The following is a 27,964-nucleotide window of genomic DNA, read 5'->3' on the forward strand; positions in this document are numbered from 1 at the left end:
TACTTTTCCCCTCTATTCCCTTCTCTTAACTTCTTAGTTCTCATCATTCTCCAATTAGTGGGAGGCTTTTAGAAAAAGGTGGTGCAAGCTGTTTTTGGTGTTAAACTCTAAATACAGAGTCAGCCAAGAAAACCAGTTGGGACTGTGCTAGTCATGGAATTTTTTCCCTATTATGTTGTTAAAGAACACAGATGGAAAACCCTAACAAGAACTGACCCAAGAACATATGGGACTGCCACCCGCTTCATCTGCCAAAGCAGATAGAACAACCAGACATTTTATTTGTGTTGCTTCTGTCCATGTATTCCTGATCTTGCCACAGAGAGCTAAAACCAGAGTCCTCACCATTGCAGAGGAGTCTGTATGTAATTGTAGGCAGTTGGCTGCACAAAGCAAGGGATTGCACCTGAATGAATGTCTGTCCCACACTCTACACTTAGCATACATACGAAAAACTGGTATTAAAACGTTTCTTGCTGGAGAAAGTTCTGTGTCAAGCTAATTGCCCTAGATGTGCCTATTCTCAAAAAACTGTGAGGGCCTAATATCTGCTGCCAAATGTGCATATTGGAAAGAATATGCAGAGCAGGAGTGAGGGGACCTCATTCTGTGATTCTCTCCCAGAAGCCTGTGAGGCTATTTGGAGACTACATTTCTAGTGTGAATTTCAGTTAACGTAGTAGGTAATGAGATAAGGCACAGTTGGGCAACTCTGGCAAAAGTCTGTGTCCCCATTTTCCCTATAGACAGCATCCTGGTTTCAAGGTTGACTGTATCCAGACATCTCATGATGTAGGTGCTGGATTGTCATATTTCTGGTCATGTTATGTGTTTCAGTCCAGGCCCATCCCATCTTTAGGGGCAGTCTTACTGCCAGGTCTGCAATGTTTCCTGCTTTTAAGCCTGGCAGAACTCTGGTCCGTAATATACTAATTTTTGTTTGGAAGATACTAGAATTCAGGAGATCTCTGTGAGTGTGTATGTATTGGAGGGTCAAGGAGGCAGGCAGCTGCTGCTGGGGATGGTGCCAGAAGGCTGAGAACAGGGGGTTCTCACTTCTTCTCTCTATATGTCTCTGAAAAACTGGGTGTAGGAGATTTTCACTTGTTGACAATGCAGCTGGGTCTATCAACTGGTCCTGTTGAGTAGAGTGTCTCGGTCTAATTTGCAGAGTCTGTGCAGAGCTCCTTCCTCTCTTTTCTAGTAGCTTCTGTCCTATGCAATACGCTGACTAGCAATGCTCATAGGATGACAGTAGCTTTCATTTTGTCATTGGTGATAGGGATAAGATACTGAGTTCTTCCAGTTTTCTTATTGATAGGCAATTTCTGAAATGTCTTTCAGAAATGCTAGTCCTTGTTTTCAACCAATAATATTCATGAAGTGCAATTGCATGAAGTCAACCGTGACACATTCCCCTTTAGAATGGTGGGTTGCTCTTAGAGATAGCTTCTGTTGAGTTATGATTAGTAGAGATGGCTCCTTTCCACCATTGGACAAAGAGTGAGGCAATAACCTCAGGTTGCAAGTGTTAGGGGGAAACTCTGAATGGACTGAGTAATTTCTCCCTGTTCAAACCTCTCTACTACCCAGTTCTCCCCAAGTATAATTAAGGACAATGTCTCATCATCATCATTACTAGTTCATTTTACCTTTATGCTTGGAAATGGGGAAATAACTTTTTTTTCCCTTGCCTTCGACAGCAGATTGTTTTGATGACTGCTCTGTTTGGCGATGACTGCAGAAAACCATACACAACCTACTGGTCATTCTTGCCATAAGATATCCCCATGGTCATGATTACAGACAATACTACAATTATGGAAGCATAAACAAGCAAAGAGCATATCATTTCTTGATGTCTAGAGCAAAGTGGCAGGTCTTTGGGACCAGTGTAATTCAGTGCATGATCAAGCTGTTTTCATGTGACGCAAGTCCAAAGTGAACCGCTGTGTGGTCAAACCAGAAACAGGTTGTTTCTGGCACATTATTGCAGTGGCGATGAACATCAAGCTATGTCATTTCTTTCTCTTTTTTGCTTTTAGGAGAAGTTCATGTAGGAAGGGCTATAGTTAGGTGGTGGAGCTAGTGCTTTGCATACATATGGTTCCAGATTCAGACCTGGTCATTTCTGGGTTTATCTGAAATCTTGAGCAGTTGCAGTCAGTGTAACTAGCAGTGGACAGACTGGTGCCTTCTAAATAGTTCAAACTACAGCTCTCATAAGCCTCAGAAACATACCAGTGGTCAGAGACTACATGAGTTTTCAGGGACTATGATTCATCAGTTTGTCTGCCTTTGGTCTAATTAGGTACGGAGTAGTTTCCTACATTTCTATGGAAGTGTAAGGAAAAGTGGAAATAGAGTGAGAACTTGGTCTCTCATTCAGATATAGGCTTACTCTTTCTGATATTAAAAATAAGTGCAATATCGTGTCTCATTATGTGTAGGCAATTTTAATGAAGCACAGTAAACCTAATCTGAATATTTTCTTTATAAATGAAGAGTAAGTGGTATGAGGAACGGGCACCAAGCCTTCACTCTGTAACTGCCACTCATTTTTTCTAGAATCTGTTTACGTATTTCTTACATCTTAAGGTTCTTAGTTGACTTGTAGCTACATGGGGAGAGCCTCTTGCCATTGTTTCTGCACATTTGCCTTAGCTTTAGAAAGCTAAGCATTTATTTTTCTTCTCTAATAATTTTTGTCCATGAAAATGACTGTGAAACTGTACCTTTATGTTAACATGCCTGTTCATATCCCAGAACATTGAGGGTACTCATGAAGTTTATCCAACTTCGCTTGACTGTGTTTAGTTGAATATCTGTATTTGCTTTGGGGATTCCATCTGTCTCATAAGCTGGCCAACAAAATAGTTTTTGAAACACCATGATAAAGTGCTGATGCCTCAGCTACATTCTTAGATTAATGTGTTTTTCTAATCACAACCCAGGGTTTTAACCTGCTGGTTCTTTTTCCAAGACCACACAGTAGGGGCTGCCTCCCACAAATTAGATGACGTTATATATTTTTCTTCAAGGAATAGAGCAAATACAAAAGTCTCAGCAGTTAGCCTAATTCCTTTCTCAAAGTTGCCCTAGAGTCATTGCACATTTACGTTGTGATAGAAAAAATCTTTTTAAGTGTTGATCTAAACTAATGTGAATTTCTAGTTTCTTGGAAAGGATTTTTGAAATTATTCAAGTGGGGGAAGAGCTACCAAAAATGCACTTTTAAAAAACAATAACTTGACAGTCGTTTTTGCTTCTAAGCTGTACGTTACTATTAAGAAACCAGTGGTGATGAGTTAGCTAGTGCAACACTATTGTTCGCCATCTGCTGTCTTTGCTTTTCACAAATTGTTGGAGAAGAAATATTGTAGGTATTCCCAGCTGATATCTCTGAATAACTTCACCAACCTGGTATCCTTCAGGCTGGTTGTGACATTGGGAAAATTATAGTCAAAGGCTTTGGGAAGACTATATTGGAGAAAACAGATGAGTTTCTCTGTCTTCTGCGTTTTGGAACTTGAATCAATCATTTTCCACTTATGCTTTAAAGGGATTATATGTTATAGCAGAACCAATGTAGTACAGTGATTTGACTTTAGAAACCATGGTTTTGGATACATGCTCAGCCATGGAATTCCTATTGATGACTTTTGGCAAACTCCCTCTGAATAAATATTGCCAAGAAACACTCCCAAAACCACAATATTTGCCATAGAGCCACAATCAGGGCCATAGCCAGAATTTTTTTTTCGGGGGGTTTGAAACTTTGTTCTAGCAAATCATGAAGAGTAGTTTCATAACGCAAAATAATTTAGAGATCAGGCTCCATCGATACAGTTCAGTGGACACTCATGGAGATTTGGTTAACCAGATAAAATTCACGAGTAAACCAGGTTTTTTAAAAAACCTGAAAAATTTGCCAGGGGGGGGGAATTGATGAAGAATTGTATGTATTCTGAGTTTATGCGTTATTCATTCTATATGAGACATTGAGCCAATCTGACTAGATAGTTTGATGGGGAGTTAGAGTATAATCTGGACATCTGCTGTGGTTTGGGGGCCTATCAGCATAAAAAGAGTGTCTGCAATTTGCAGATTTGTTGAAATGGTAATTTGTCTTCATATGCATATATACTTTTTAATATAGAGTTATATAAACATACTAAATAGTTTTTGAGCATAGCAGAAGCTTCATAAATCATTTAATTCTGTCACCTACATACCTCATGAAGATATAATCTGACATGCTATATTCATACTAGACCTTTGAGAAAATCCTAATTCTTAGAGACTCTGTTTGTATATTTTCAACACAGTGTTTAGTGAGCAAATATTTGGAGTCTGAAATAAACATGTCTACGAAAGAGCATCTTGCAAATCTTCAGTATAGCTCATACCAAAAGAACACCTTGCACCTATTTCTTTTAAGTGCCAAGAGTGCTGTGGTTGACCTTGTGGTTTAACAGAAAAACTCCCTTTACTACAGACTGCCTCCAAGTCAGAAAATAAGTCTTACAAGTAGTATAATAGAAGACACGGGGGGGGGGGGGGGGGGAGGCCCATGCAGATCAACTTTGTGTTCAGCTATCATATCAGATATTCACATACATAAGGCACAGACCCCTACTGGAAACCTGCACAAACTTGTGAGAAGACCCAGACAAGTTGCAGAATTGAGGAAATGAGACAGGCAATTAAGACAATTGTGGCTGATTGTTTCAGCACACAAATGTGTTCAGAGAAAGTAAGCAAAGAGTGCTTTATCAAGTTTTCATAATTGCCATAATATCTCTCAAATGAAAAAAAAAATAACTGTTGGAAATATGCTTGCATTTTTCCTATCTGTGCTCCTAGAGATCTTGTTAACTTGTGTGTTAGGAATTCACAAACCTTCCCATAGGATTGCAGTGGGAATCATGCAGCTTTACAGCTGTGTTCAGTTCCCACCCTTCCTCTTCATTAGTTCCACTGGCGTGGATTCATGACTATTACAGACCAACAACACCTGGAAAATTGCCTAATTCCCATCCCTGCAGCAGGGTTTATATGCAGTAAAATCTGGCAATATAGCAGGAAGACACTTGAGCCCCTTGTGGCAAACTGTGTGACTTGTTTCCTTGTAAGGAACAATGTGCGTCTCCCAAATGTCCAATCTACCCAATAGAGCTCTGTCCTCCATCCAGCTTTTTGAAAATGGTTGCTTTGACTAGTGAAGTGATTTAAGAGTGAAAGTTGTAAGTTCATGCCCTTTGCTTCTATTCTTGCCTTGTAACGCTTTGCTGTTGATTCAGCTGGCTTCTTCTGAAACTACTTTTTCTGTTCTGCATATGGAAATAATTTCTGTTCCTAGTTCATGGTTGCTATCCTATACTCTTGGCTTTTGCTCCCTTTCTGCTTTCTTGGAACTCAGAGAGGTTGACCTCTTGGCAAGCTACAAGTCTTCTTGTGTTGATCATCAAAGAAAAATTTCTAGTTCCCCCAGAAAAAAGAAAACATCTCCCCAGTGCCTTCTATTAGTTTTTCAGCTGAAGTTAACAATACACTGAGAGGCACGTAGACTTAAAAATACTAGAGAAGTATGCTTTCTGTGGAAAAGAAGATGAGTGCTGGGAATAGCTGCATAAACAAGGCATCTGCTAGCATGGGATTACTGCTGGGAAGAATGTACTGTAGTTTTCTGTTTCTAACTTGTAGGGTGGAAGTAGAGTAAAAATGGACCTGTGGATATGAGAATCAAAGGGGTTTTTTTGTTTCAGACATATTAAAAGCCCTGCACTAGAAACCTTAAAAAATATGTAGCTTTACCAAACCTGCTTCTATGGTACCTTCCTGCCATTATTCCTCGTTACTTTCCACCTCCCTTCTTCAATTGTGGAAATTATGTCCTATCAGGGCTGTTATAATGGCAGACAAAATTTGTCTTATGCTGACTTAGTCCTTGTCCCCCTCTTTTTTAAAATTTAGAGATTCATGTCCTATCCTAGCTATACATCTTATTCTGAATATATTTTTACTATCTGGCCTAGCATTCTGTTCACATAGTGATCAATCCCTTTCTTATGTGAAGCCCATGAATAGGACATAAGAGCGGTGAGTGATTCCCATTATTTCTCCCACCAACTGATATTTAGAGACATAATACTTCTGATATTGCAGATAATATATATCTATCATTACTCATAGACACCTTTAGTCTCGTCCTTCAAGAATTTGCATAAACATCTTTTTTAGCTGTGCATGTTGATACTCATTGCTACAACTTGTGGTTACAGTTTCCAAACCTAATTGTTATGTGAAAATATACTACCTTTCATTGGACTCAAAAATTCAGCTTATGAGAGAGGGAACAATGCTTCTCCCATCCACTTCCTTGACACCATACATATTTCTGTACTTCTTGTATCATATTTCCCCTTACTCTTTCTAAGATAAATAGTACAAATTATGGTGACAGCCATCTCATAGGGGAGTTGCTCCCAATATTTACTTATTTCAGGCTGCCTTTTCCTGGATCTTATTTGCACAGTATTTTTCCTTATTGCCTATATCATTATTTGTTAGTACAGGTACTAGATTTCTGTGTGGTCACAGCATAGATTTTTGTCTAGCCATTATGCTCCTGGTAATTGTACTTCATGTCCTTTTTAAACATTCACATCATAGAATTTGCTTTTTCCCCACAACCATGACATATGCTGGGCTGACACATACATTGGGGTCTTCCACAACCTCGTGGGCTTTTTCTTAGTCAGGAACTGACATACAGGCAGTGTGGGTATGGAATTCAGATTTGATTTTATTTGCTCTTGTTTGTTTCATTATACTTGGTTATGCTGAACTGAACTTGACATTTTCATAGTTTGAAAACATCTTTTTAGAGCTCTTCATAATCCATTTGTAGTTTAAGTACTCTAAATAGTTGGGCATCACTGGCAAAGTCAACTTTTTCACTGTTTACTCCTTACTACAGGTTGCTTATGAACAAGTTGTAAAAATATAAATTGGGAGGATCAGATTGTTTACCTCCCTCCATTTTGAGAACCAACCATTATTCATGCTCTAAACTATTTTTTAAAACAAGTTATTAGTGTAAGTTATTAGCCCAAGTTTAATAAGTTAATAAGTACAAGTATTTCTCCTCTTTTGTCAATGTGATTCTTCCCAGTTCATCTTTGAAGACAAAATCATGACTATTAAAGTCATATATTTGTGATCTAATGAAAAGTCATTGGTATTAATTAGTTTAGTGTTACTTGCCTGGGTCTTGGACGATCGTGAAATAGTCCGGTCCTGGCCCATACTCATGACTATATAATCTATGTATTAATCTTAGGAAAGTCTGAGTGAACAAATTCATCTATCATTATTTGGATATGCTACTTTAATTCACCGTAATATGATCCATCAGTGACATTTTAAAATTAGAAAACTATGTATAGTCAATGTATATAACCTGCCTACAACTGGCCAGGTAAGACGAAGAGACTTATTCCCATGTAGCAATTAGACATAGAAGGGTAAATAACCCCTGTTGGGCCTTGTTTTTAGGCCAGGACCACCCGTGTGTAAGACAGTCAAGAACACAAGAGACCCTTTTCTTTCTGTGTTCCAGATATGATCAGTCAGCGGTCTACAGCAGGCAAACACAATGCGGGTGCTCAGCTTGGCACAGGGAAAGGAACGCTGCGACTTCGGGCCAAAGGACCAGCCACTGTGGAAGAACAGGTGGGAATCTTGACAAAGCTAGGTGGCTCTGCTCAAGGACTAGGGATTCGTGGGTAGAGCCACTCAGAGTCCCCTTCGGGGTGAGATGGAGTGGGGTAAAAAAAGAGTAAATAAATAGAGCAGATGACCACAAATTGGAATCCTCTGATGAGAGGGATGGCTGACAGTATAACCTCCTTCCTCTAAATCAGGGGTCCCCAAACTTTTAAAACAGGGGGCCAGTTCACGATCCTTCAGACCGTTGGAGGGCTGGACTATAGTTGGCCACCAAGCAATAATAATTAACAACAACAACAACAACAACAACAACAACAACAACAAAGAGGGTTGGAAGAGACCCTTTGGGCCATTTAGTCCAACCCCTTTCTGCCTCTGTGCACCAAAAGCACAAGCAAAGTACCCCTGACAGATGGCCACCCAGCCTCAATGTTAATAATAATAATAATAATAATAATAATAATAATAATAATAATAATAATAATAAAGAGGGTTGGAAAAGACCCCTTGGGCCATTTAGTCCAACCCCCTTCTGCCTCTGTGCACCAAAAGCACAAGCAAAGCACCCCTGACAGATGGCCACCCAGCCTCAATGTTAATAATAATAATAATAATAATAATAATAATAATAATAATAATAATAATAAGGGTTGTAAAAGAAGAAGAGACACCTTGGGTCATTTAGCCCAACCCACTTCTGCCCTTGTGCCGTGGGGGCCGGATAAATAGCTTCGATGGGCCGCATCCGGCCCCCGGGCCTTAGTTTGGGGACCCCTGCTCTAAATCATTGCTCAGTACTGATTGTAAGCGAAAAGAAGCATGCCTTTCTTTTGCTGCCTCTCACCATCACTTTGTATCCTACATCTTCTCCAATCACCTTCACATGCCAGTGAAGGAGAGAGGGCGGAAACAATATTGAGCATAAACAGGCATTGAGCATATGGAATTAATAGCATTGATAATATGTCAAGTCAATCTTTAGGGACCTTCAAATATAAACCCTTCCTTGCCTTGATCACATTGTTTATCAGGCTGCTGAACTCCACTTGGTTACCAGCCCAAGATACCTGCCTCACTCTAAAGCACACCCACTGACGCTTCTTTCAGTTTTACTGCAACCACTTTCCTTTGCATTAGTCCAGTCCTTTACTTCTTCTTTAACTGTAGTTATTCATTACTCTTCACAGCCATCTGCCTTTGAGGAAAAGGCCATTGAGAAGGTTGACGACCTTCTGGAGAGCTACATGGGCATCCGTGACACAGAACTTGGTGAGTTCTTGCTTCCTTCTCTCTCCTGAACACTAAACCACTAAAATTGTAAAGAGACTGTGCATAACCTAGTTAGAATCATGAGAAGTGGATTTTTCATTTGGCATACAGAGCTTGCTTTTCTGTTTCTTACAAATAGAAACAAATGTGGGGTTTTCCCTATGTCTGCAAGCTAGGACTTAGACAAGGCAGATAAACTGTTGGGAATAGATCTGGGGTCAGAATTAATGCTGATCTCTGCTTTCCTTCCTGCATAGCTGCTACCATGGTGGAGCTGGGCAAGGACAAGCGGAATCCTGATGAGTTTGCTGAGGCACTGGATGAACAACTGGGCGACTTTGCTTTCCCTGATGAGTTTGTCTTTGACGTCTGGGGAGCTATTGGGGATGCCAAGGTTGGGCGCTACTAGGACTCTGCGCTCTGCTGGACCCTGCAGGCAGGACCATTGAGCAGGCCACTGGTGGGCCTGGCACACCACTGTTCCCTCCTCTTGATGCAAGACCACCCACCTTTTCTCCACAGGGGCTGGAGAATAAGAGCAATAAATAACCCACATCAGTGATTGGCATGTAATATGAACTTGGGCCAGAATCTGCTGCTGTTTCCTGAGACCTTGCCACCCTTGAAGTGGGTGCAGGCTCCTTCAGCTCTGAGTACAGTCAGCTGAATGTCTTTGTTGTCAGTTTCCTTATCAGCACAGCTCTCATGGTTCATTGTTTTCCAGAGATGGACTGCTAAACCCAATTCTCAGTTTATATTGAATTAGGGTGTCATGTGGATTTGTAGTCCTGATAAAAAAAATTCTGTGGAATCTCAAATCACCACATGGGAGATGTAGATGACGTAGGAGTTGTCTTGACTTCTGGCAAATGGGGCAGGAGGATCCAACAAACATCCTAGTCTTGCATATCAATTCTTGAGAGAACTGAGTCCTAAGTGAGTACAGTCCATAGCTTTTCTTCCTGCATAAATATCCTCTGCTACCCCCCTCTAGTTTGTTTTGGTACGTGATACGTATTAGCAAATTTGTTCTGTTACTTTAGACTTAATTCTCTAGTCAGGGTGACTCTCCCTGTCTTCCCTTCTCCCCCAATTTGCCTTTAGGGAGTATCTTCATGCTGCCTTTAGGCAGCATCTCACTTGTTTAATCTCCCTTTGGCCCTTACAGCTTTCTAAAGCTTTGAACATCAGATATCACCAGAAGTGACTCAGGTTGCTCCTGACACAGAAAAAAAAAATCAGATATCATGATTCTTTTCAAAAACTAGCAGCTATTATTTTTTTTTAAAAAACACACCTGAAGATGGAAATATGCTTTTCTCTTTCCCATAAAAGTGCTTTGCTCTTTTATGTACAAGAGTTGTGCAAGTGAGAGTTTCCACTTGAATGATAGCTATTGGACCCACTCTGTAACTGGCAGAGCTTGTGAGTACTTCTCCACCTTCCCTGTTCTGTCATCAGCCACTGAACTGGGATCCATTTTGATTATTATTTGCCAGTGTCCTTTGACCTAGTTAGAGCTGCAGACCACAACACAGCCAACAGTTGTACATGGCAGGTTTGATCTAAGACTTTACACCCAGGCACAGCTGATTTTCCTCAGTCTAGATGTGTCTGGTTTTTCCTGCCATCTAAATGATATCGAACTCTTTCACCCTCCCAGACCCAGGCATGATTTCCAGTCACTGTCCCTCTCAACTGAGTTCAGGGGCTTCTAGCCTCAGGCAACTCATGCTGTGTGGTTGTGCAAAGGCTGCCTCATATGTGTCTCAGGGGATAATCCGGAGCTCACCCTCTTAAACCAGTGGCATTCCACCCCTAGCTTGATAATAATCTTTTCCTGAATGGGTTTTAGGGAGTTCTGCTGCTCAAAGTGTTTTGCATCAGGATTTAGAGGCATCTCCAAGAGCAACAACAGCAGGGATGTCCTCTTACTGTCTAGGGTTGGGCTTGGTGTCCTTGTCAATGCCTGTCTTGTCTAATCTGTCCCTTTTGTCATACTGACCTACCTCCCAGTTAATGTCTGTAAAGCTCTCTCTGTTAAATTATTTATATCCTCTCATGGACCTGCACACACACTCCCAGACACTGAGCCTCTACCCTGGGCTGTGTCCTAGTACTGTAGTTCAGGCAGCAGCTGCTTACCCCTGGTTGCTGAGGGGGGTCTCTTCACTCTTTCACTTTACAACTATAGTTCACCTACTGTATCTTTAAGACACTAATCTAAGAGAGGATGTGGAGCCTTGTTGCCCTCTGGAACCCATTTTGCAAACCTCAGAAAGGGCCAGGCTTTGACCAAACCTTGGCCACTTTCCTGCATTCTGGCCCCGGAAACCTTTGGGTAGGTTGGGTACCACGTCCTCCTTGGGGAATATTTTTGTATTCAACATGTAAAGCATCTTCAAGATAAAATATATTGACACTACTAAGTTACAGTTGCATGTGTATTTTGGGAGGATGTGTACTTTCTTTTGTTGTTCTAGCCACCACTGTTTTCTTCTGATTCTCTGACACAAACAAACTTGTATACCGTAGTTTAAAAGAGAATGAGGAACCCAAAACCAAACCTGATTATTGTTGGTTATTGCCGTGGAAGATTCAATAACAATTATATGTACTCTACTTCACAGAGAGATTGCTGTCCACAAATTCCATTATGCTCCGTTGATTTGAATGCTAGCAAAGCTTCATTGTGGAACATGTGTACAAGGGTCTACCTCTTGACTTGAAATGTGAAGGGCTAAAAAAAAATGATGGGAGCGTCTGTCTGATATGAGGGAACAAGTTCACCCCATCCCTAATCTTCACATTTTTACTTTTGATGAATTGGTGGCCTCTGCAGTTCCTGCCTAAAGAACATCATCTTGGGACAAATACTTGTATGTTTCTCTATGGGCCAGCCCAGAGAGAAATATAGTTGGCTCTCCATATCCACAGATTTCACCATTATAATGACTTGAATTTTTGTCCAAAAATCCATAAAGCAAACTTTTGATGTTGCTATTTTATTTAAGGAACACCATTTTACAATTCTCTTGTATTTAATGAGACATGAGCATCTATGGATTTTGGCATCCATGGAAGTTTGGGAACAAAACTCTTGCGGATATCAAAGGCCTATACAGATGGTTTTCCTCTGCTATGTGTCAGGTTAGAAAAGGTCCCTGTCTGTAAAGTGGAACCAGATGCTGCATTGTGTTGAGCTAGCAATTTCATTGTAATAAGACTTCAGGGTTTGGCATAGCTGTTGTTGATCTGGATGACTTGTCTCGCGTGCTAGAGCAGTGGTTCTCAACCTGGGGTCCCCAGATGTTTTTGGCCTACAACTCCCAGAAATTCCAGCTAGTTTACCAGTTGTTAGAATTTCTGGGAGTTGAAGGCCAAAAACATCTGGGGACCCCAGGTTGACAACCACTGTGCTACAGGAAGGTCCAGACTATTCCCACTTCCTTCATTGAATCAAAGGATAGGATTTACCAGGAGATACTGGAGTGGCTTCGGAGTCTCACTCTTTTCAGGGAGTGCAGCTTTACTTAGAGCAGGTTTTAGTTAGTAGCTCAGCCTTGACTGCATCCACTGCAGCATCTTATCATCAGTGAAAGATGGATCTCAGGCTTTTTGTCTCAGATGCTGGGATGGGTTGACTTTCTTTGTTGTGTCCCTGAGATATAAAAAAATAAGCAGGAAGAAACACCCCATCCTGCCAATTGAGTTGGGGCTGGGAAATGAGATGCTTCCCCTCATGGGAGTCAAGGTACAAACAATGAGGGGAAAGAGGCCAATCCGCTTGTCCCCCATCAGGATGCACGAGATGATTAGCCTGTCTCCAATTCCAGACTGAAGGCCATTGTGTGACTGAAGGAACATGAAATTAGTACAGTATAGGAGATCTGAAGGTACTTTAGGTATGTGATTGGTAGTGTTGATGTCCCAGGAGTGCTGTCTAAAACCAAGAGGAACATTCCTTGCCTATCCATGCCTAAGCTATAACCCTATGGCCTCTGTTTTCATGCAGCTGACTTCTAAGTTTCTCCTTTCTGAGCTTGTCACATGAAAGTATTTAGAGTGATTCTTCTCCCTAAATCTATGCTTCTCGAGATATCTGATGTGAGGGACCTGTAAATATTTTAACTGATTTGAAATGTGTGTTTACATATTTCAAGGATGCAGCAAGTCTTCTGTATAACCAGACTCTTTTTTTAAGAAAAAGAAAAAGAAAACAACAAATTTAAAATAAGAAAGGGCAAAAAAAGAGGGCAGTACATAGACTGTAATCATAAGTAAAGATTATATATTATCAAATATTACTAGATCTCCAAAAACAAACCGGTTAACATTGACACCTGTAAGATACTTGCTTGTGCAAGTAAAGGAAGATACCCTAACCATTGAACAAAGATACCTGACCACTGAACAAAGAATGGCATTAACCTTTCTGACATTGGAGGATTAAGTCTTTTTGCTGTAATAGCACATAAGATACAACAGTGACCATCACCTGTTTCAAATCTCAGAAATAGAATTTAAAGGATGGATGTCTTTACTACAGCTTGTCATATATGTCCAGATATCCACTACCACTACTACAATACCTTATTCCTTTAGCAGAAAGTGGAAAGTAATACTGTGGCAAGGCATGGAGGAGTGGATAGTGTGTTTGGTGCCAAACATGAATGGCATTAATGTGGGAAAACTCAGCCTGCCATTGCAAGGTTTTCTGTAACTGGGTGTAAACAAAAGAAATAATCTTCAGAAGCCACACAAATTTTGCAGCTGTAAAGAGCTGTTAAGTTGGAGCCAGCCTGATATAATGCTTTGAGTGTTGGACTAAGAAACTGGAAGACCAGGATTTGAATCTCCGCTCAGCCATGGAAGCCCACTGGGTGACCTTGGCCAAACCACAGTCTGTTAGCCACAGAGGAAGCAGTGCCACCCCCACCCCCCAAAGTGAACAAATCTTGGCAAGAAAATTCTGTGATAGGCACTATATGTCAGAAATGGCAAAAAGCCCCACAATAATACTTTCTGGATTAGTACAACATACATTTCTTAATATATGAGGGGTTGGGGAGAGTGTCATGTTCTCTCTGTGCATATGTATAAATGAGAGAAAAGGAGGCTCTTTATGAAATTGGATTGGATTCGAACAGTCTGGGCCAAGACACTAATTTAATCTGTGGCCAGGCAGTTAAATCTGGACATTCTATAAAGAGAAGGAAAAATTAATTCTTCCTATTTATATGTGTCTAATTTTAGATATTTCTGTTGCCTTCTGTTGCACTGGTCAGGGGTAGCCATTAGCCTAATAGCTATTTAACTGTCTCTTAAAAAGTGAACACAATCACAAGCATTATAATTTTGTGAATGTAATTCATTTTTCTTTCTCTCCTTTTTTTCTTAAGCTGGTACAGGCAAGAATGAAGGGGTTAGATGTTCAGGAAAGTGGAACATTTAACAACTAAATCATATACATGCACTTACCATCCAAACAACACTTTGCAGCAGTACAGATTGGGGGGACGGGGGGCAGCTTGCCTTTGCTATAATCACTTGGAAGAAGTTTGTTGGCTGATTCTTCCTGACAACTGACTCACTGCACATTCCTCACGTGCACAAGAAAGGGCTTGCATTTGGATAGCTCAAATGAGTTGGCTAGATACAACAGATAATAATTCAGATACTTCTGAGAACTAATGGAATGCTTCATCTAACAGCAAAATCAGTTTTTCCAACCCAGTTGTATTAGACAGCCAGCCTACAGCAATCCTTTGGCCAGCAGTCAAAACAAACTCTGCTTAGATTTGGTTAATGATCCATGAGCCAACAATCACCCCACACCATTCTTTCTTTCTCTGTTCCCAGACTCTTCCTCTATTTTGACATCAGCAGTGGGCTATCTTCCTAGGGTAGGGATGGGAATCACGTTGAACTGTAGCTCTTACAGCCCCAGCTAACACGGACAGGGGTGAATAACTCTTGAATTGCTATCCAACATCTGGTGAACTCCAAAGAACTGACATACCACAATCATGAACACAGAGCATATTTATTATTTTTACAGCTATTCAGGACTCTTGCATTAGCTTCTGATTGGTCCAATAAGTGTCCAGTTAGGATCTGCCAGTGGTTGGTACGGGATTCCCTCCAATATCAAAGCTGGTTGGCTCTTGCTTTGGTGGGAAACTTTAATAACTGTCATTGAATTATTTTGAAGTGCCTGTCCATTCATTGATCTGCCTCTGAGAGGGACGCAATCGGAAAGGAATGCAGTTTTGCATGACAGATGATAGATTTAGGAAGGACACAAAGGTAGGTTTTGCCTCTAAAAATCAGAATTAGAATGTATTTATGAAAGGGCAAAAAAGGCGTAATTGCCAGGCTTTATAAATATATTTTAGATTATAACTTAGTAGACAACCAGATAAAACAGTTATGATTACTTGGGCCAAAGATTTAGGTGGAAACATTGACTTGGAAGATTGGGAACATCTTTAGAAAAGGGGTTTAAATTTTCAGTGACCGGCTCAATTCAAGAAAATATGTTTAAAATGTTTTATAGCACTTACATAACTCCAGAGCTATTGGCCAAAATAGAGAAAACAGAACGAGGGGCATGCTGGAAATGCAAGAAAAAGAAGGGATCTTTTTTCCATGTATGGTGAACCTGTATATAGTTCAAGAATTTTGGAAAAAAGTAGATTGTTTCCTGGGGTCCATGATGTGTTAGACAATATTCCAAAGACAATTCATGAATGGGTTACTACAGGGCAGAAGTGCGCGCACTCTCTGCATGTCTCAATGGAGCCATGGATCAAAAGTTCCATGGAGTACCAGGGGAGCTCTTGGGTGAGAAATCTACAGGCTCCTCCCTAAACTCCCAATACCAAGATTCCACAGGACAGGGGCCCCCAAACTAAGGCCTACTGGCCAGATGTGGCCCTCCAAGGTCATATAAATTTAGGGCAACTCTCAGTTTGAAGTTTAGGGCGGGGTCATGTAAATGACCCCGCCCTAAACTTTAAACTGAGAGTTGCCCTAAATCTGAAACGCCTTGAAGGGGCACAACAACAACAATCCTAATTGACTTGACCATCCCAGCCAAAAGCTGGCCCACACTTCCCACTGGAATACTGGTAAGTTTAAGTTGGTTAAAATTGTTCTTCATTTTAAATATTGCATTGTTCTTTCATGTTTTTTGCACTAAAATTAAATATGTGCAGCATGCATAAAAATTTGTTCATTTTTTTCAAACTGTTGCCTCCCTCCCCAACAGTTTTAGGGATTATGAACTAGCCTTCTGCCATAGGAGGTTACCTATAGTGGAATCACAGCACTGTGAAAAGGCCACTGGTAAAATCACAGCTTGATTTCAGTAAACTCAATTTCTCTAGATTTATGTACTTACCTCATCCATCACTTCAAGTACAACAGTGCAAACATTATGTAGAGTGTTTTCATGCCAGTTTCATGTCTTGCAAGAAATTGCTACAGGTTAAAAATCCATGCCTGGAATGTTTATACAAACATACTGTTTATACAGCTCTGAGGCCAACGATACTGTCTTTTTCTTGATATTCCCCGTTTCCCTCCTTATTGGTGTAGTTACACTTTCTTACATCGTCTTTTAAAACAAATGCCCTGAATTTTCTTTGCAGCAGAACACTATATCACAAATGCATGCTGCATATGTGTGAAATCACCACAGAATTAAACAGACCTAAATCAAGTAAGCCAATTTCCAAACTGGTTTATTTCTCTCAATGAGCAGAGAGAGCAGCAGAGTTGGAAAATAGAGACTGGACTTACCTACTTTAGAATTACCTCTTGCTAGGCAAGAGCACAAACAAAAGGGCAATGGGGGAATGAGATACAAAGAAGAAAGATTATATTAATGGCAAACTAGTGTAAAGACAGCTCAAAATTCTGACTTTCACATATTTAATCTTAGACTTTTCTTGACATGTTTGCCTTTCTTCAAAGCATTGTACTTTCAACCAGTGGAGCCCAACTTGAAGAGATGTTTGTGTTTTTCATGGGTTTCTAGTGGGTTTTCTTTATTCAAAGATACATCCATGGATTCAACCACACATGGCTTGAAATTCCACCCACCCCCAACAAATTCTATTAGCAAATCCTGATTATGCCATTTTATGTAAGGGACACAATTTTGTTACACCATTGTATATAATGGGACTTGAGCATCTACGGATTTGGTATTCACATTGGGTCCTGGAGCTAAACCCCAGCAGATACCAAATTAATCAAATTAGGTATAGATTGTTGTGTGTTTTCCGGGCTGTATGGCCGTGTTCCAGAAGTATTCTCTCCTGACGTTTCACCCACATCTAAGGCAGGCATCCTCAGAGGTTGTGAGGTAATCCTAACAACCTCTGAGGATGCCTGCTATATATGTTGTTGAAATGTCAGGAGAGAATACTTCTGGAACACAGCCATACAGCCCGGAAAACACACAACAAACCCTGTGATTCCAGCCATGAAAGCCTTCGACAACAAATTAGGTATGTCTATAGTCAACCTGCAATTAAACTAAGATAAGCAGAGGAAGCAGGAGGACATTTTTGCTCCCTGGCTTCAGGTAGGACTTGGCTAAGATTTGGCTAAGATTTTAAACTGAGTTTGGGCTTGGCTCCTGTGGTCAAAGTCTAACTGTTGTGTGACTGTTGTGTTGAAAGAGAGCCAGGTACTTAAGTTGATTGACAGCAGGCATTGTCCCCTGTTAATTGAGTTTCTGGGAAAGCTTTATTTGCCAGTGTGAGTTTCTGCCAGAGCCTGATCCCAGAAGGGCAGTTGGTTCTCGCAGAAGCAGAGGAAGCAGGAGGACATTTTTGCTCCCTGGCTTCAGGTAGGACTTGGCTAAGATTTGGCTAAGATTTTAAACTGAGTTTGGGCTTGGCTCCTGTGGTCAAAGTCTAACTGTTGTGTGACTGTTGTGTTGAAAGAGAGCCAGGTACTTAAGTTGATTGACAGCAGGCATTGTCCCCTGTTAATTGAGTTTCTGGGAAAGCTTTATTTGCCAGTGTGAGTTTCTGCCAGAGCCTGATCCCAGAAGGGCAGTTGGTTCTCGCAGAAGCAGAGGAAGCAGGAGGACATTTTTGCTCCCTGGCTTCAGGTAGGACTTGGCTAAGATTTGGCTAAGATTTTAAACTGAGTTTGGGCTTGGCTCCTGTGGTCAAAGTCTAACTGTTGTGTGACTGTTGTGTTGAAAGAGAGCCAGGTACTTAAGTTGATTGACAGCAGGCATTGTCCCCTGTTAATTGAGTTTCTGGGAAAGCTTTATTTGCCAGTGTGAGTTTCTGCCAGAGCCTGATCCCAGAAGGGCAGTTGGTTCTCGCAGAAGCAGAGGAAGCAGGAGGACATTTTTGCTCCCTGGCTTCAGGTAGGACTTGGCTAAGATTTGGCTAAGATTTTAAACTGAGTTTGGGCTTGGCTCCTGTGGTCAAAGTCTAACTGTTGTGTGACTGTTGTGTTGAAAGAGAGCCAGGTACTTAAGTTGATTGACAGCAGGCATTGTCCCCTGTTAATTGAGTTTCTGGGAAAGCTTTATTTGCCAGTGTGAGTTTCTGCCAGAGCCTGATCCCAGAAGGGCAGTTGGTTCTCGCAGAAGCAGAGGAAGCAGGAGGACATTTTTGCTCCCTGGCTTCAGGTAGGACTTGGCTAAGATTTGGCTAAGATTTTAAACTGAGTTTGGGCTTGGCTCCTGTGGTCAAAGTCTAACTGTTGTGTGACTGTTGTGTTGAAAGAGAGCCAGGTACTTAAGTTGATTGACAGCAGGCATTGTCCCCTGTTAATTGAGTTTCTGGGAAAGCTTTATTTGCCAGTGTGAGTTTCTGCCAGAGCCTGATCCCAGAAGGGCAGTTGGTTCTCGCAGAAGCAGAGGAAGCAGGAGGACATTTTTGCTCCCTGGCTTCAGGTAGGACTTGGCTAAGATTTGGCTAAGATTTTAAACTGAGTTTGGGCTTGGCTCCTGTGGTCAAAGTCTAACTGTTGTGTGACTGTTGTGTTGAAAGAGAGCCAGGTACTTAAGTTGATTGACAGCAGGCATTGTCCCCTGTTAATTGAGTTTCTGGGAAAGCTTTATTTGCCAGTGTGAGTTTCTGCCAGAGCCTGATCCCAGAAGGGCAGTTGGTTCTCGCAGAAGCAGAGGAAGCAGGAGGACATTTTTGCTCCCTGGCTTCAGGTAGGACTTGGCTAAGATTTGGCTAAGATTTTAAACTGAGTTTGGGCTTGGCTCCTGTGGTCAAAGTCTAACTGTTGTGTGACTGTTGTGTTGAAAGAGAGCCAGGTACTTAAGTTGATTGACAGCAGGCATTGTCCCCTGTTAATTGAGTTTCTGGGAAAGCTTTATTTGCCAGAATAAAAAGGCACCTTTACTAACTATCCTTTGCAGTACATACAGGAAACAAAGCAACATAAACAAATACACAAAGACGTGGTTTGTTGCAGTCTGCACATAAAGTGCGTGCATATTACTTAACTGTACAAAGATCCCACTTGGCCACCACGCTCACCAAGAGATGCAACAAAAGCAAAACATTCCCATCACATGCACCAGCTGTGGCATGTTCCGCTTTTTCACACAAAAACTAGACAACTACATCTGCTCCAAATGCAAACAGATGACTCTGATGGAGCAGAGGATCCAACAGCTCGAGCACCGTATTAAGACCCTTAAGGACATTCAGGCACTCGAGCTCTTCTTGGACACTGCACAACACGCTGCTGTAGATCAGCAGCCTGCATCACACCAACACCACCAAGACCATGATCAGGAACCTTATGGGGAGATCAACTCAAAGGTAGACAACCCTCAGGCTTGGAAGGAGGTCACCCATAGAAGGAGACGCAGGACCAGGCAGCCTCCGCAGAACTCCTCTGCTCAGCTGCATTTACACAACAGATTTGAAATTCTTACATCATTAACATACAATCAGGAAACACATCTTGTGGAGGACCACAGTTTCTTAGATACCACTCAGTGGACCATCCTGGATCAATGCGCAGGGGATAGCCCTGACGGGGACAGTGCATCACCACAGTCACACTTATGTAATCATGCAAATGCTCCATCCCCAATCATAGACCAGGAGCAACAGGAACATCCTTGGGAGAGTAATGGGCTCTCGGATGTATCTCAATGGATTGTCATTGATGAATGCACTGGGGATGTTGAGGAGGAGGACAACACTTTACACCTACATGATTCACTTCAACAGGAACACTCTTCAGGGGACATACACACTGTCTTGCACAAAAGGGACCCTGTCAATCCTCAAAGGAAACAGGTCTTGGTAGTAGGTGACTCCCTCCTTAGAGGAACGGAAGCCATCATTTCCAGACCAGATGGGATGGCTCGAGAAACATGCTGCCTCCCGGGGGCAAAAATACACCATATCACTCAGAGGCTCAGCAGGCTCCTAAAGCCCCATCACCCTCCCCACCTTATGTTGATTCATGTAGGTACCAATGACACCGCTAGGCATACTTTTCAAAAGATCACAAATGATTTTCGAGCTCTGGGAACAAAGCTAAAACTGTATAATGTACATGTGATCTTTTCATCCCTCCTCCCCGTTGTAGGACATGGCTCTACAAGGGCCGGAAAAATAGTACAGGTCAATAACTGGCTCAGAAAATGGTGTCAAGAGGAGCATTTTGGCTTCCTTGACCATGGTCTACTCTTCCAAGAGGATGGACTACTGGCAAGCGATGGGGTGCATCTCACACAAGTAGGAAAACATCTTTTTGCACACAGACTCACAAACCTCATCAGGCGCACTTTAAACTAAATCCACTGGGGGAGGGGAACAACAGCCTGGCGAACACTATATTACCCACGACCACAGGGAACCGCCGTAAGGCTAAACGGAGGGCTGCACAAACACAGCAAGGACCAAGTACAGAGAGCACAATAATCCCAAATAAACAGTTCGAGGGGAGGTCACAGGGGCTTACATGTCTTTACACTAATGCTCAGAGCATGGGAAATAAGCAAGACGAACTCCAACTCCTAGCACAGCACCACACATACGATGTCATAGGCATCACTGAAACCTGGTGGGATGACTCCCATCACTGGAATTTAACCATTGAGGGCTATAACCTCTTTCACATAAATAGAACAAAGGGGAGAGGAGGGGGAGTAGCTTTATATGTCAAAAACAGTTACGTTGCAGAAGAAATGCAAGACTGTAATCCGGGAAACCAGCTTGAAAGCATCTGGATAAGAATCAAGGGAACCGGGACTCAAAAAGATCTTGTTGTGGGTGTCTACTACAGACCTCCGAGTCAGGATGAAGGACTTGATGAAGCCTTCTGTCAACAGCTGACCAAACAGGCACAAAGAAGAGATATAGTAGTCATGGGCGATTTCAATTATCCCGATATCTGCTGGAAAACAAACTCAGCCAAGAGTACAAAGTCCAACAAATTCCTCACTTGCCTTGCAGATAATTTTATGGTCCAGAAGGTAGAAGAGGCAACAAGGGGATCAGCAACTCTTGATCTAATCTTAACAAATGTGGAAGACCTGATCAATACAGTTGAAGTGGTTGGATCCTTAGGGGCAAGTGACCATGTGCTCCTGCAGTTTGCAATACAAAGGAATGCTGAAACTAAGACAAGTCAAACACGCATTCTGGACTTTAAGAGAGCTGACTTCCAAAAAATGAAGGAATTACTGAGCGGCATTCCATGGACGCCGATATTAAAAAACAAGGGAGTTAAGGATGGATGGGAGTTTTTCAAAAGTGAAATACTCAAGGCGCAAATGCAAACAGTGCCAACAAAGAAGAAAAATAAGACAAGTGCAAAGAAGCCAGAATGGATGTCCAAAGAACTTCTAACTGAGCTAAAGCTCAAAAGTGACATGCACAAGAAGTGGAAAAGGGGAGAAATCACCAAAGAAGAATTCAAACGTATAGCCAACTCCTGTAGGGAAAAGGTTCGCAAGGCTAAAGCGCAAAATGAGCTCAGGCTTGCCAGGGACATAAAAAACAACAAAAAAGGTTTTTTTGCTTATGTTGGTAGAAAAAGGAAGAAAAAGGAGGCGATAGGGCCACTGCAAGGAGTAGATGGGGTGATGGTGACAGGGGATAGGGAAAAGGCAGAACTGCTTAATGCCTTCTTTGCCTCGGTCTTCTCACAAAAAGAAAGCCATCTTCAACCTCAGCAACATGGAATGGACGAAGGATTGGGGGAAATCCAACCCCAAATAGGGAAACAAGTTGTCCAGGAACACCTGGCCACTCTAAACGAATTCAAGTCCCCAGGGCCAGATCAGCTACATCCAAGAGTATTGAAGGAACTAGCGGAAGTTATTTCAGAACCACTGGCAATCATCTTCGAGAGTTCTTGGAGAACAGGAGAAGTCCCAGCAGATTGGAGGAGGGCGAATGTGGTCCCTATCTTCAAGAAGGGAAAAAAGAACGACCCAAACAATTACCGTCCGGTCAGCCTCACATCAATACCAGGCAAGATTCTGGAAAAGATCATTAAGGAAGTGGTCTGCAAACACTTAGAAACAAATGCGGTCATTGCTAATAGTCAACACGGATTTACCAAAAACAAGTCATGCCAGACTAATCTGATCTCTTTTTTCGATAGAGTTACGAGTTGGGTCGATACAGGGAATGCCGTGGATGTAGCATATCTAGATTTCAGTAAGGCCTTCGACAAAGTCCCCCACGACCTTCTGGCAAACAAACTAGTAAAATGTGGGCTAGACAAAACTACGGTTAGGTGGATCTGTAATTGGCTAAGCGAACGAACCCAAAGGGTGCTCACCAATGCGTCGTCTTCATCATGGAAAGAAGTGACAAGTGGAGTGCCGCAGGGCTCCGTCCTGGGCCCGGTTCTGTTCAACATCTTTATTAACGACTTAGACGAAGGGTTAGAAGGCACGATCATCAAGTTTGCAGATGACACCAAACTCGGAGGGATAGCTAACACTCCAGAAGACAGGAGCAGAATTCAAAACGATCTTGACAGACTAGAGAGATGGGCCGAAACTAACAAAATGAAGTTCAACAGGGACAAATGCAAGATACTTCACTTCGGCAGAAAAAATGGAAATCAAAGATACAGAATGGGGGACGCCTGGCTTGACAGCAGTGTGTGCGAAAAAGATCTTGGAGTCCTCGTGGACAAGTTAAACATGAGCCTACAATGTGATGCGGCAGCTAAAAAAGCCAATGGGATTTTGGCCTGCATCAATAGGGGAATAACGTCTAGATCCAGGGAAGTCATGCTCCCCCTCTATTCTGCCTTGGTCAGACCACACCTGGAATACTGTGTCCAGTTTTGGGCACCGCAGATGAAGGGAGATGCTGACAAGCTGGAAAGCGTCCAGAGGAGGGCAACTAAAATGATTAAGGGTCTGGAGAACAAGCCCTATGAGGAGAGGCTTAAAGAGCTGGGCATGTTTAGCCTGCAGAAGAGAAGGCTGAGAGGAGACATGATAGCCATGTACAAATATGTGAGGGGAAGTCATAGGGAGGAGGGAGCAAGCTTATTTTCTGCTGCCCTGCAGACTAGGACACGGAACAATGACTTCAAACTACAGGAAAGGAGATTCCACCTGAACATCAGGAAGAACTTCCTCACTGTGAGGGCTGTTCGGCAGTGGAACTCTCTCCCCCGGGCCGTGGTGGAGGCTCCTTCTTTGGAGGCTTTTAAGCAGAGGCTGGATGGCCATCTGTCGGGGGTGCTTTGAATGCGATTTCCTGCTTCTTAGCGGGGGGTTGGACTAGATGGCCCTTGAGGTCTCTTCCAACTCTACTATTCTATGATTCTATGATTCTATGATTAACTGTCACAGATTGTCAGTCCTATTATTTCCATATTCGATTCCCCTGGACTGCTGTGACAGCTTTTAGACTATCAAACTGAACTGTTTAGTAGCTCAGGTACAAACCACAAATTCAATCCTGTCCTGTGTGTCAAGGAAATCCCCATCCTTCAAGATAACTAATTGCTCCGCTCCAGTAGTAAGCAAAACTCACCTTCTCTTTACTTATCTGCCTTTGCAGATAAGACTGGTAACTGGTCTGGGGATCTTTTATACATTTGCTACCAGATTGCTTAATTCTCAAACAGGAAAATGAAACTCTGCAAGATCACCTACGCTATTACGTTATAAACTGGTCAAAAGAAATCCATTTCAGCAAAGTTAACCTTGCTTTTTCCATATGCAGATTTCCTTCACTTCCTCCATATGTGACTCACCGTCAGACTGTCATTTGTATGTTGTATATGCATGCAACCTTTGCATTGTGGGCTCTAGAGGAAATAAACAGATTGGCTCAGATCAGAAGGGTTCAGATTAAACATTATTTTAAGTCACAACAGTAAATGAACAGAATAACAGGGTAATTTCTCACAGAAAACTAAATGCCTAAGTAATATGTGCCTACAAAAACAGTGCAACCAATACTCCCAAAGGAAAAAAACTGATGATTCTTGTTTGCAAATGTTATAGTCTGTTAGCCTAAATATTCTTCTATAGAAATATTGGACACCTCAAAGCTACTGTAGTCTCCCAAAAATTAAAGCATGCATTGTAAATTAAAAGACACAGGCATAACAGATTGCAACTACAGTACAACTCTCCTGTTAACCAGTTTCAATATCCAAGGCCTCATGTATTCCTCAGAAATGTTAGTGGGCCTCTTTAGATCACCCAGGGCGATTCTGTCGTATGTATCCAGCTGAAGTATAGTGAAAATATAGGATGTGTTTGTATCCACAGTTTTGGTATCCTAATTGATCATGGAATGTATTATCCATGAATAAAGGGGTCATACTATAGCGTGAATAATATCAGACCTGCAAACAAACAAAAACCCATATTACTTATTTTTTAACCTAGCCGTCCTTATTAAACTTGCATACACACACACAAGCAATAAACCTTATCTCTCTGTGTGTGTGTGTGTGTGTGTGTGTGTGTTTGCCTTCAAGGCATCTATCAATTGATGTGTCTTTCTTGGACAAGGAATACTCAGGTGATTTTGCCAGTTCATTCCTACGAAATGTAGTCTACAGCTCCTGGTATTTGTTGGCTGTCTCCCATGCAAGTACTAATCAGAGCCTAGATTCCTTAGATCAGACAGGATCTAGTACCTTTTGGGTATTTAGGACAAGTAGTGGTAAACTGAGATGCAGTCACTAATCTTAATCCAAAGGAGTATCCAAAAAGGTAAGAAGTTGGGTTGGTCTATAATACAGATTATGTACCACAAAACCAGTGTTATTGGTGTTTTTTCCTACAAACACCAGATCTTTTGTAAAGGCTACTCATCCATTGGAGATCAAACTACCCCAAAATACTTTAATATACAACAAAGTAGATTACAATACAATGCTGGGAAAATCTATTCCTTTGTGTATATGCACTACAGGCTAAATTTCCCTTATCTGGAAATCCAAAATAATGTCAAAATCCAAAATTGTATACATGGGTTGCTGAGACAGTGACATGACACTTTTGCTTTTTGATATACAATACACACACACACACACAAATATAGGTATTACAAAATCTCAAAAAAAATTCCAAACACTTTTAGATCCAAGTATTGAATAAGGGAAGCTGAACCTTGTTTTGTGCCTTCATGTTAGCTATTTTTTTCAGATCACTTCGATTTAATCAGAGAGGGTTTGCCATTGCTTTCCTCTGAGTCTGAGAGTGTATGAATTGGCCAAAGTCTACCAGTGGGTTCCATAGCCGAGCAGAATTTGAACCATGTCCACACCTACGTGTTATAACTTTCTGTTAGCATTGAATAGATATACGCCCCTGCTATTGCTCAGGGCTTTATCTGTTCAACATTGCTAAGAGAAAAAGAATGAGAAGAATTGCATGCTGCCTCCTTCCAGCTGTGACCTGAGGTTGAGCAACTGGATGCTTGTAGAGGAGGGATGCCAGGAAAGTGATACAGTATATAGGTCACCTGCCAGAGAGAAAAGAATGGGGCTTTGTTCTAACTGGTCCATAAATTTTCTGGGGAAACATGTGCCTTTTGAGGGGGAAGGATGTGTACATGCATGGTGAGTGTTTTTGAGAGGACAGCAGAAAAGCTGGAATCTCTTCCATCTTTTCTTTTAACCTTCCCACAAAGCTTGGCTCCAACGATAATGCCAGAGCTCTGCTCAGTCCAGTGAGCCTTCTTGCTTGGTAACATTAGGAAGACCTTTCTGATTGTAATTGCTGTTTGGCAGTGGGATATGTTGCCTTGGAGTATGATGTCTGGAGGTTTTTAAGCAGAGGCTGGATGGATTTCTGATAGGACTGCTTTCATTGTGTTACTTCATGGCACAATGGGGTTGGACTGGATGGCCCCTGCGGTCTCTTCCAACTCTAGGATTCTATCCTCTTGAAAATATTGTTGTAATTTTTAGTGCCTTGGTTTAAACCCTTCAAAGTTTGAACTAAAATCCATTGTCCCAATGCTGTTGAAGCCACCAGCTGCCACTAAATTTGTCCTAAAATGAAATTGAAAGTCTTTGGCTGTTTAGCTGCCAATTTTTAATCAACCTCTTTTTCTATGAGTTTTATAGTACTTAATCTACAAAAAATAATAAAACAGAAGATGCTGAAAACATCCTGTTTCCTTCATTTTTGCAAATCATACTGACTGTTTCCTCTCTACACCATTTGGTTGGCATGGTCCTTACGATTCCCAGGAACTTCTGGTTAGCTGGAAATCATCTGGATTCTCTAAAAGTTAAAGATATATTTTTGCCTTGTATCACCCCTATCTTAATTTTTTTTAAAAAAAAAAAAAACAGATATAACTTCCTGAAAATAGAATTAGCTTTCTGGCATCAGGAAGAATCTTCTCTATCGGCTACGGAGTCCCAGGTAATGGCTAATCTGTTCTTGAACATACACGATAAAACAGAGATGACAAATGTTGAAAAATCAAATCCTAGTCTTGGGTTAGAATTGTACTACAAATCAAGGCTGCTTTCCTGATAGGATTTCTACTCTTTTCACAGCTTCTGAAATGTATCTGGTGATAAAACCTTTCTTTTGTATTTTTTACATGAAGTGCATATACACTGTCGAGCCACCTCATCTGACCGTCCCTTTAAGAGTAATGTAACCTGTCACCACTTTAACTGCCACGGTTCAATGCTATGGGATCACAGAAGTTGTAGTTTAACAAGAGTGTAGTTTAGCTTCCATGTGTTATCGAAGACCCCCAATCCTAGCCCTAATAAAAAGAGGACTTAGTTTGATCCATTAATTGAAATTTTCCAAGGGCGGAAGGCCAGATGAATTGGAAACGGACTCAGTCCCCACAACCTACCTTGAGCCTCCTAAGAAGCAGCAGCAGCTCCTACTCCATGGTCCCCAAGCCCCCACACACCCCGGGCTCAGCCGTGTGGCCTGAGCTGGTCCGCTCAAGTGGATCTCCGCAGAGATTGAGCGGATCTCCCTCCTTTACAACCTAGAAGTGAGCCAGACGGCTACAATGTACCTAAAACATTTCCATCACCTAGGCCTCTGATACTACTAATCTTTCTGTGTCTCTTCATATTTCTTTCATTTTTTTAAATTCTTTTTTCCTTCTGCAAATGTGCACATGAGCAAAATATAAACAACTACAGCCAATGACCTTTTCCAGCTTGCACTCAGCCATGGAAAGACCCTCACCCTTCACCCCCTCTCTATGAGTCCATACCAAGCACTACATGAGCTTTCTCCTGTATCTTTGTCTATTTTTACTACTACTACTACTACTACTACTACTATTGTTCTCTATAAAATGAAGGCAAATGTATACGGACCTGTGAACTCTAGCAACCCCTCTTGAGTAATTCCAGATGCCCTTTCCACACACTGTGTGAGAGCCAGAGATGGGACATAATCTTTGGGATGAAGGACCTTCCTGGACCTCAGTGGGAACCCAACTGCCAGCTGCCCAGCAGTTCCCCT

At 41.7% G+C, this 27,964-nt stretch overlaps 1 protein-coding gene and 1 long non-coding RNA gene across 2 annotated transcripts in view; one reads left to right on the plus strand and one right to left on the minus strand.

Moving 5' to 3' along the window:
- Window positions 1-11,432, plus strand: part of gipc1 (GIPC PDZ domain containing family member 1) — a 36,722-nt gene extending 25,290 nt beyond the window's left edge. Inside the window, exons 5-7 of the mRNA XM_003217058.4 lie at window positions 7,625-7,737; window positions 8,922-9,003; window positions 9,261-11,432. Of these exons, the coding sequence (XP_003217106.2) occupies window positions 7,625-7,737; window positions 8,922-9,003; window positions 9,261-9,412 (347 nt within the window). The 3' untranslated portion in view covers window positions 9,413-11,432. The remainder of the gene's footprint in view (window positions 1-7,624; window positions 7,738-8,921; window positions 9,004-9,260) is intronic.
- The window catches only part of LOC103277798 (uncharacterized), a 34,253-nt gene extending 9,096 nt beyond the window's left edge, over window positions 1-25,157 (minus strand). The window contains exon 1 of the long non-coding RNA XR_010002951.1: window positions 24,247-25,157. This is a non-coding gene — a long non-coding RNA (uncharacterized LOC103277798). The remainder of the gene's footprint in view (window positions 1-24,246) is intronic.
- Between the last annotated feature and the right edge of the window lie 2,807 nt (window positions 25,158-27,964).

This window comes from Anolis carolinensis, chromosome 2 (genome assembly GCF_035594765.1).
Source record: "Anolis carolinensis isolate JA03-04 chromosome 2, rAnoCar3.1.pri, whole genome shotgun sequence".
Lineage (NCBI taxonomy): Eukaryota > Metazoa > Chordata > Lepidosauria > Squamata > Dactyloidae > Anolis > Anolis carolinensis.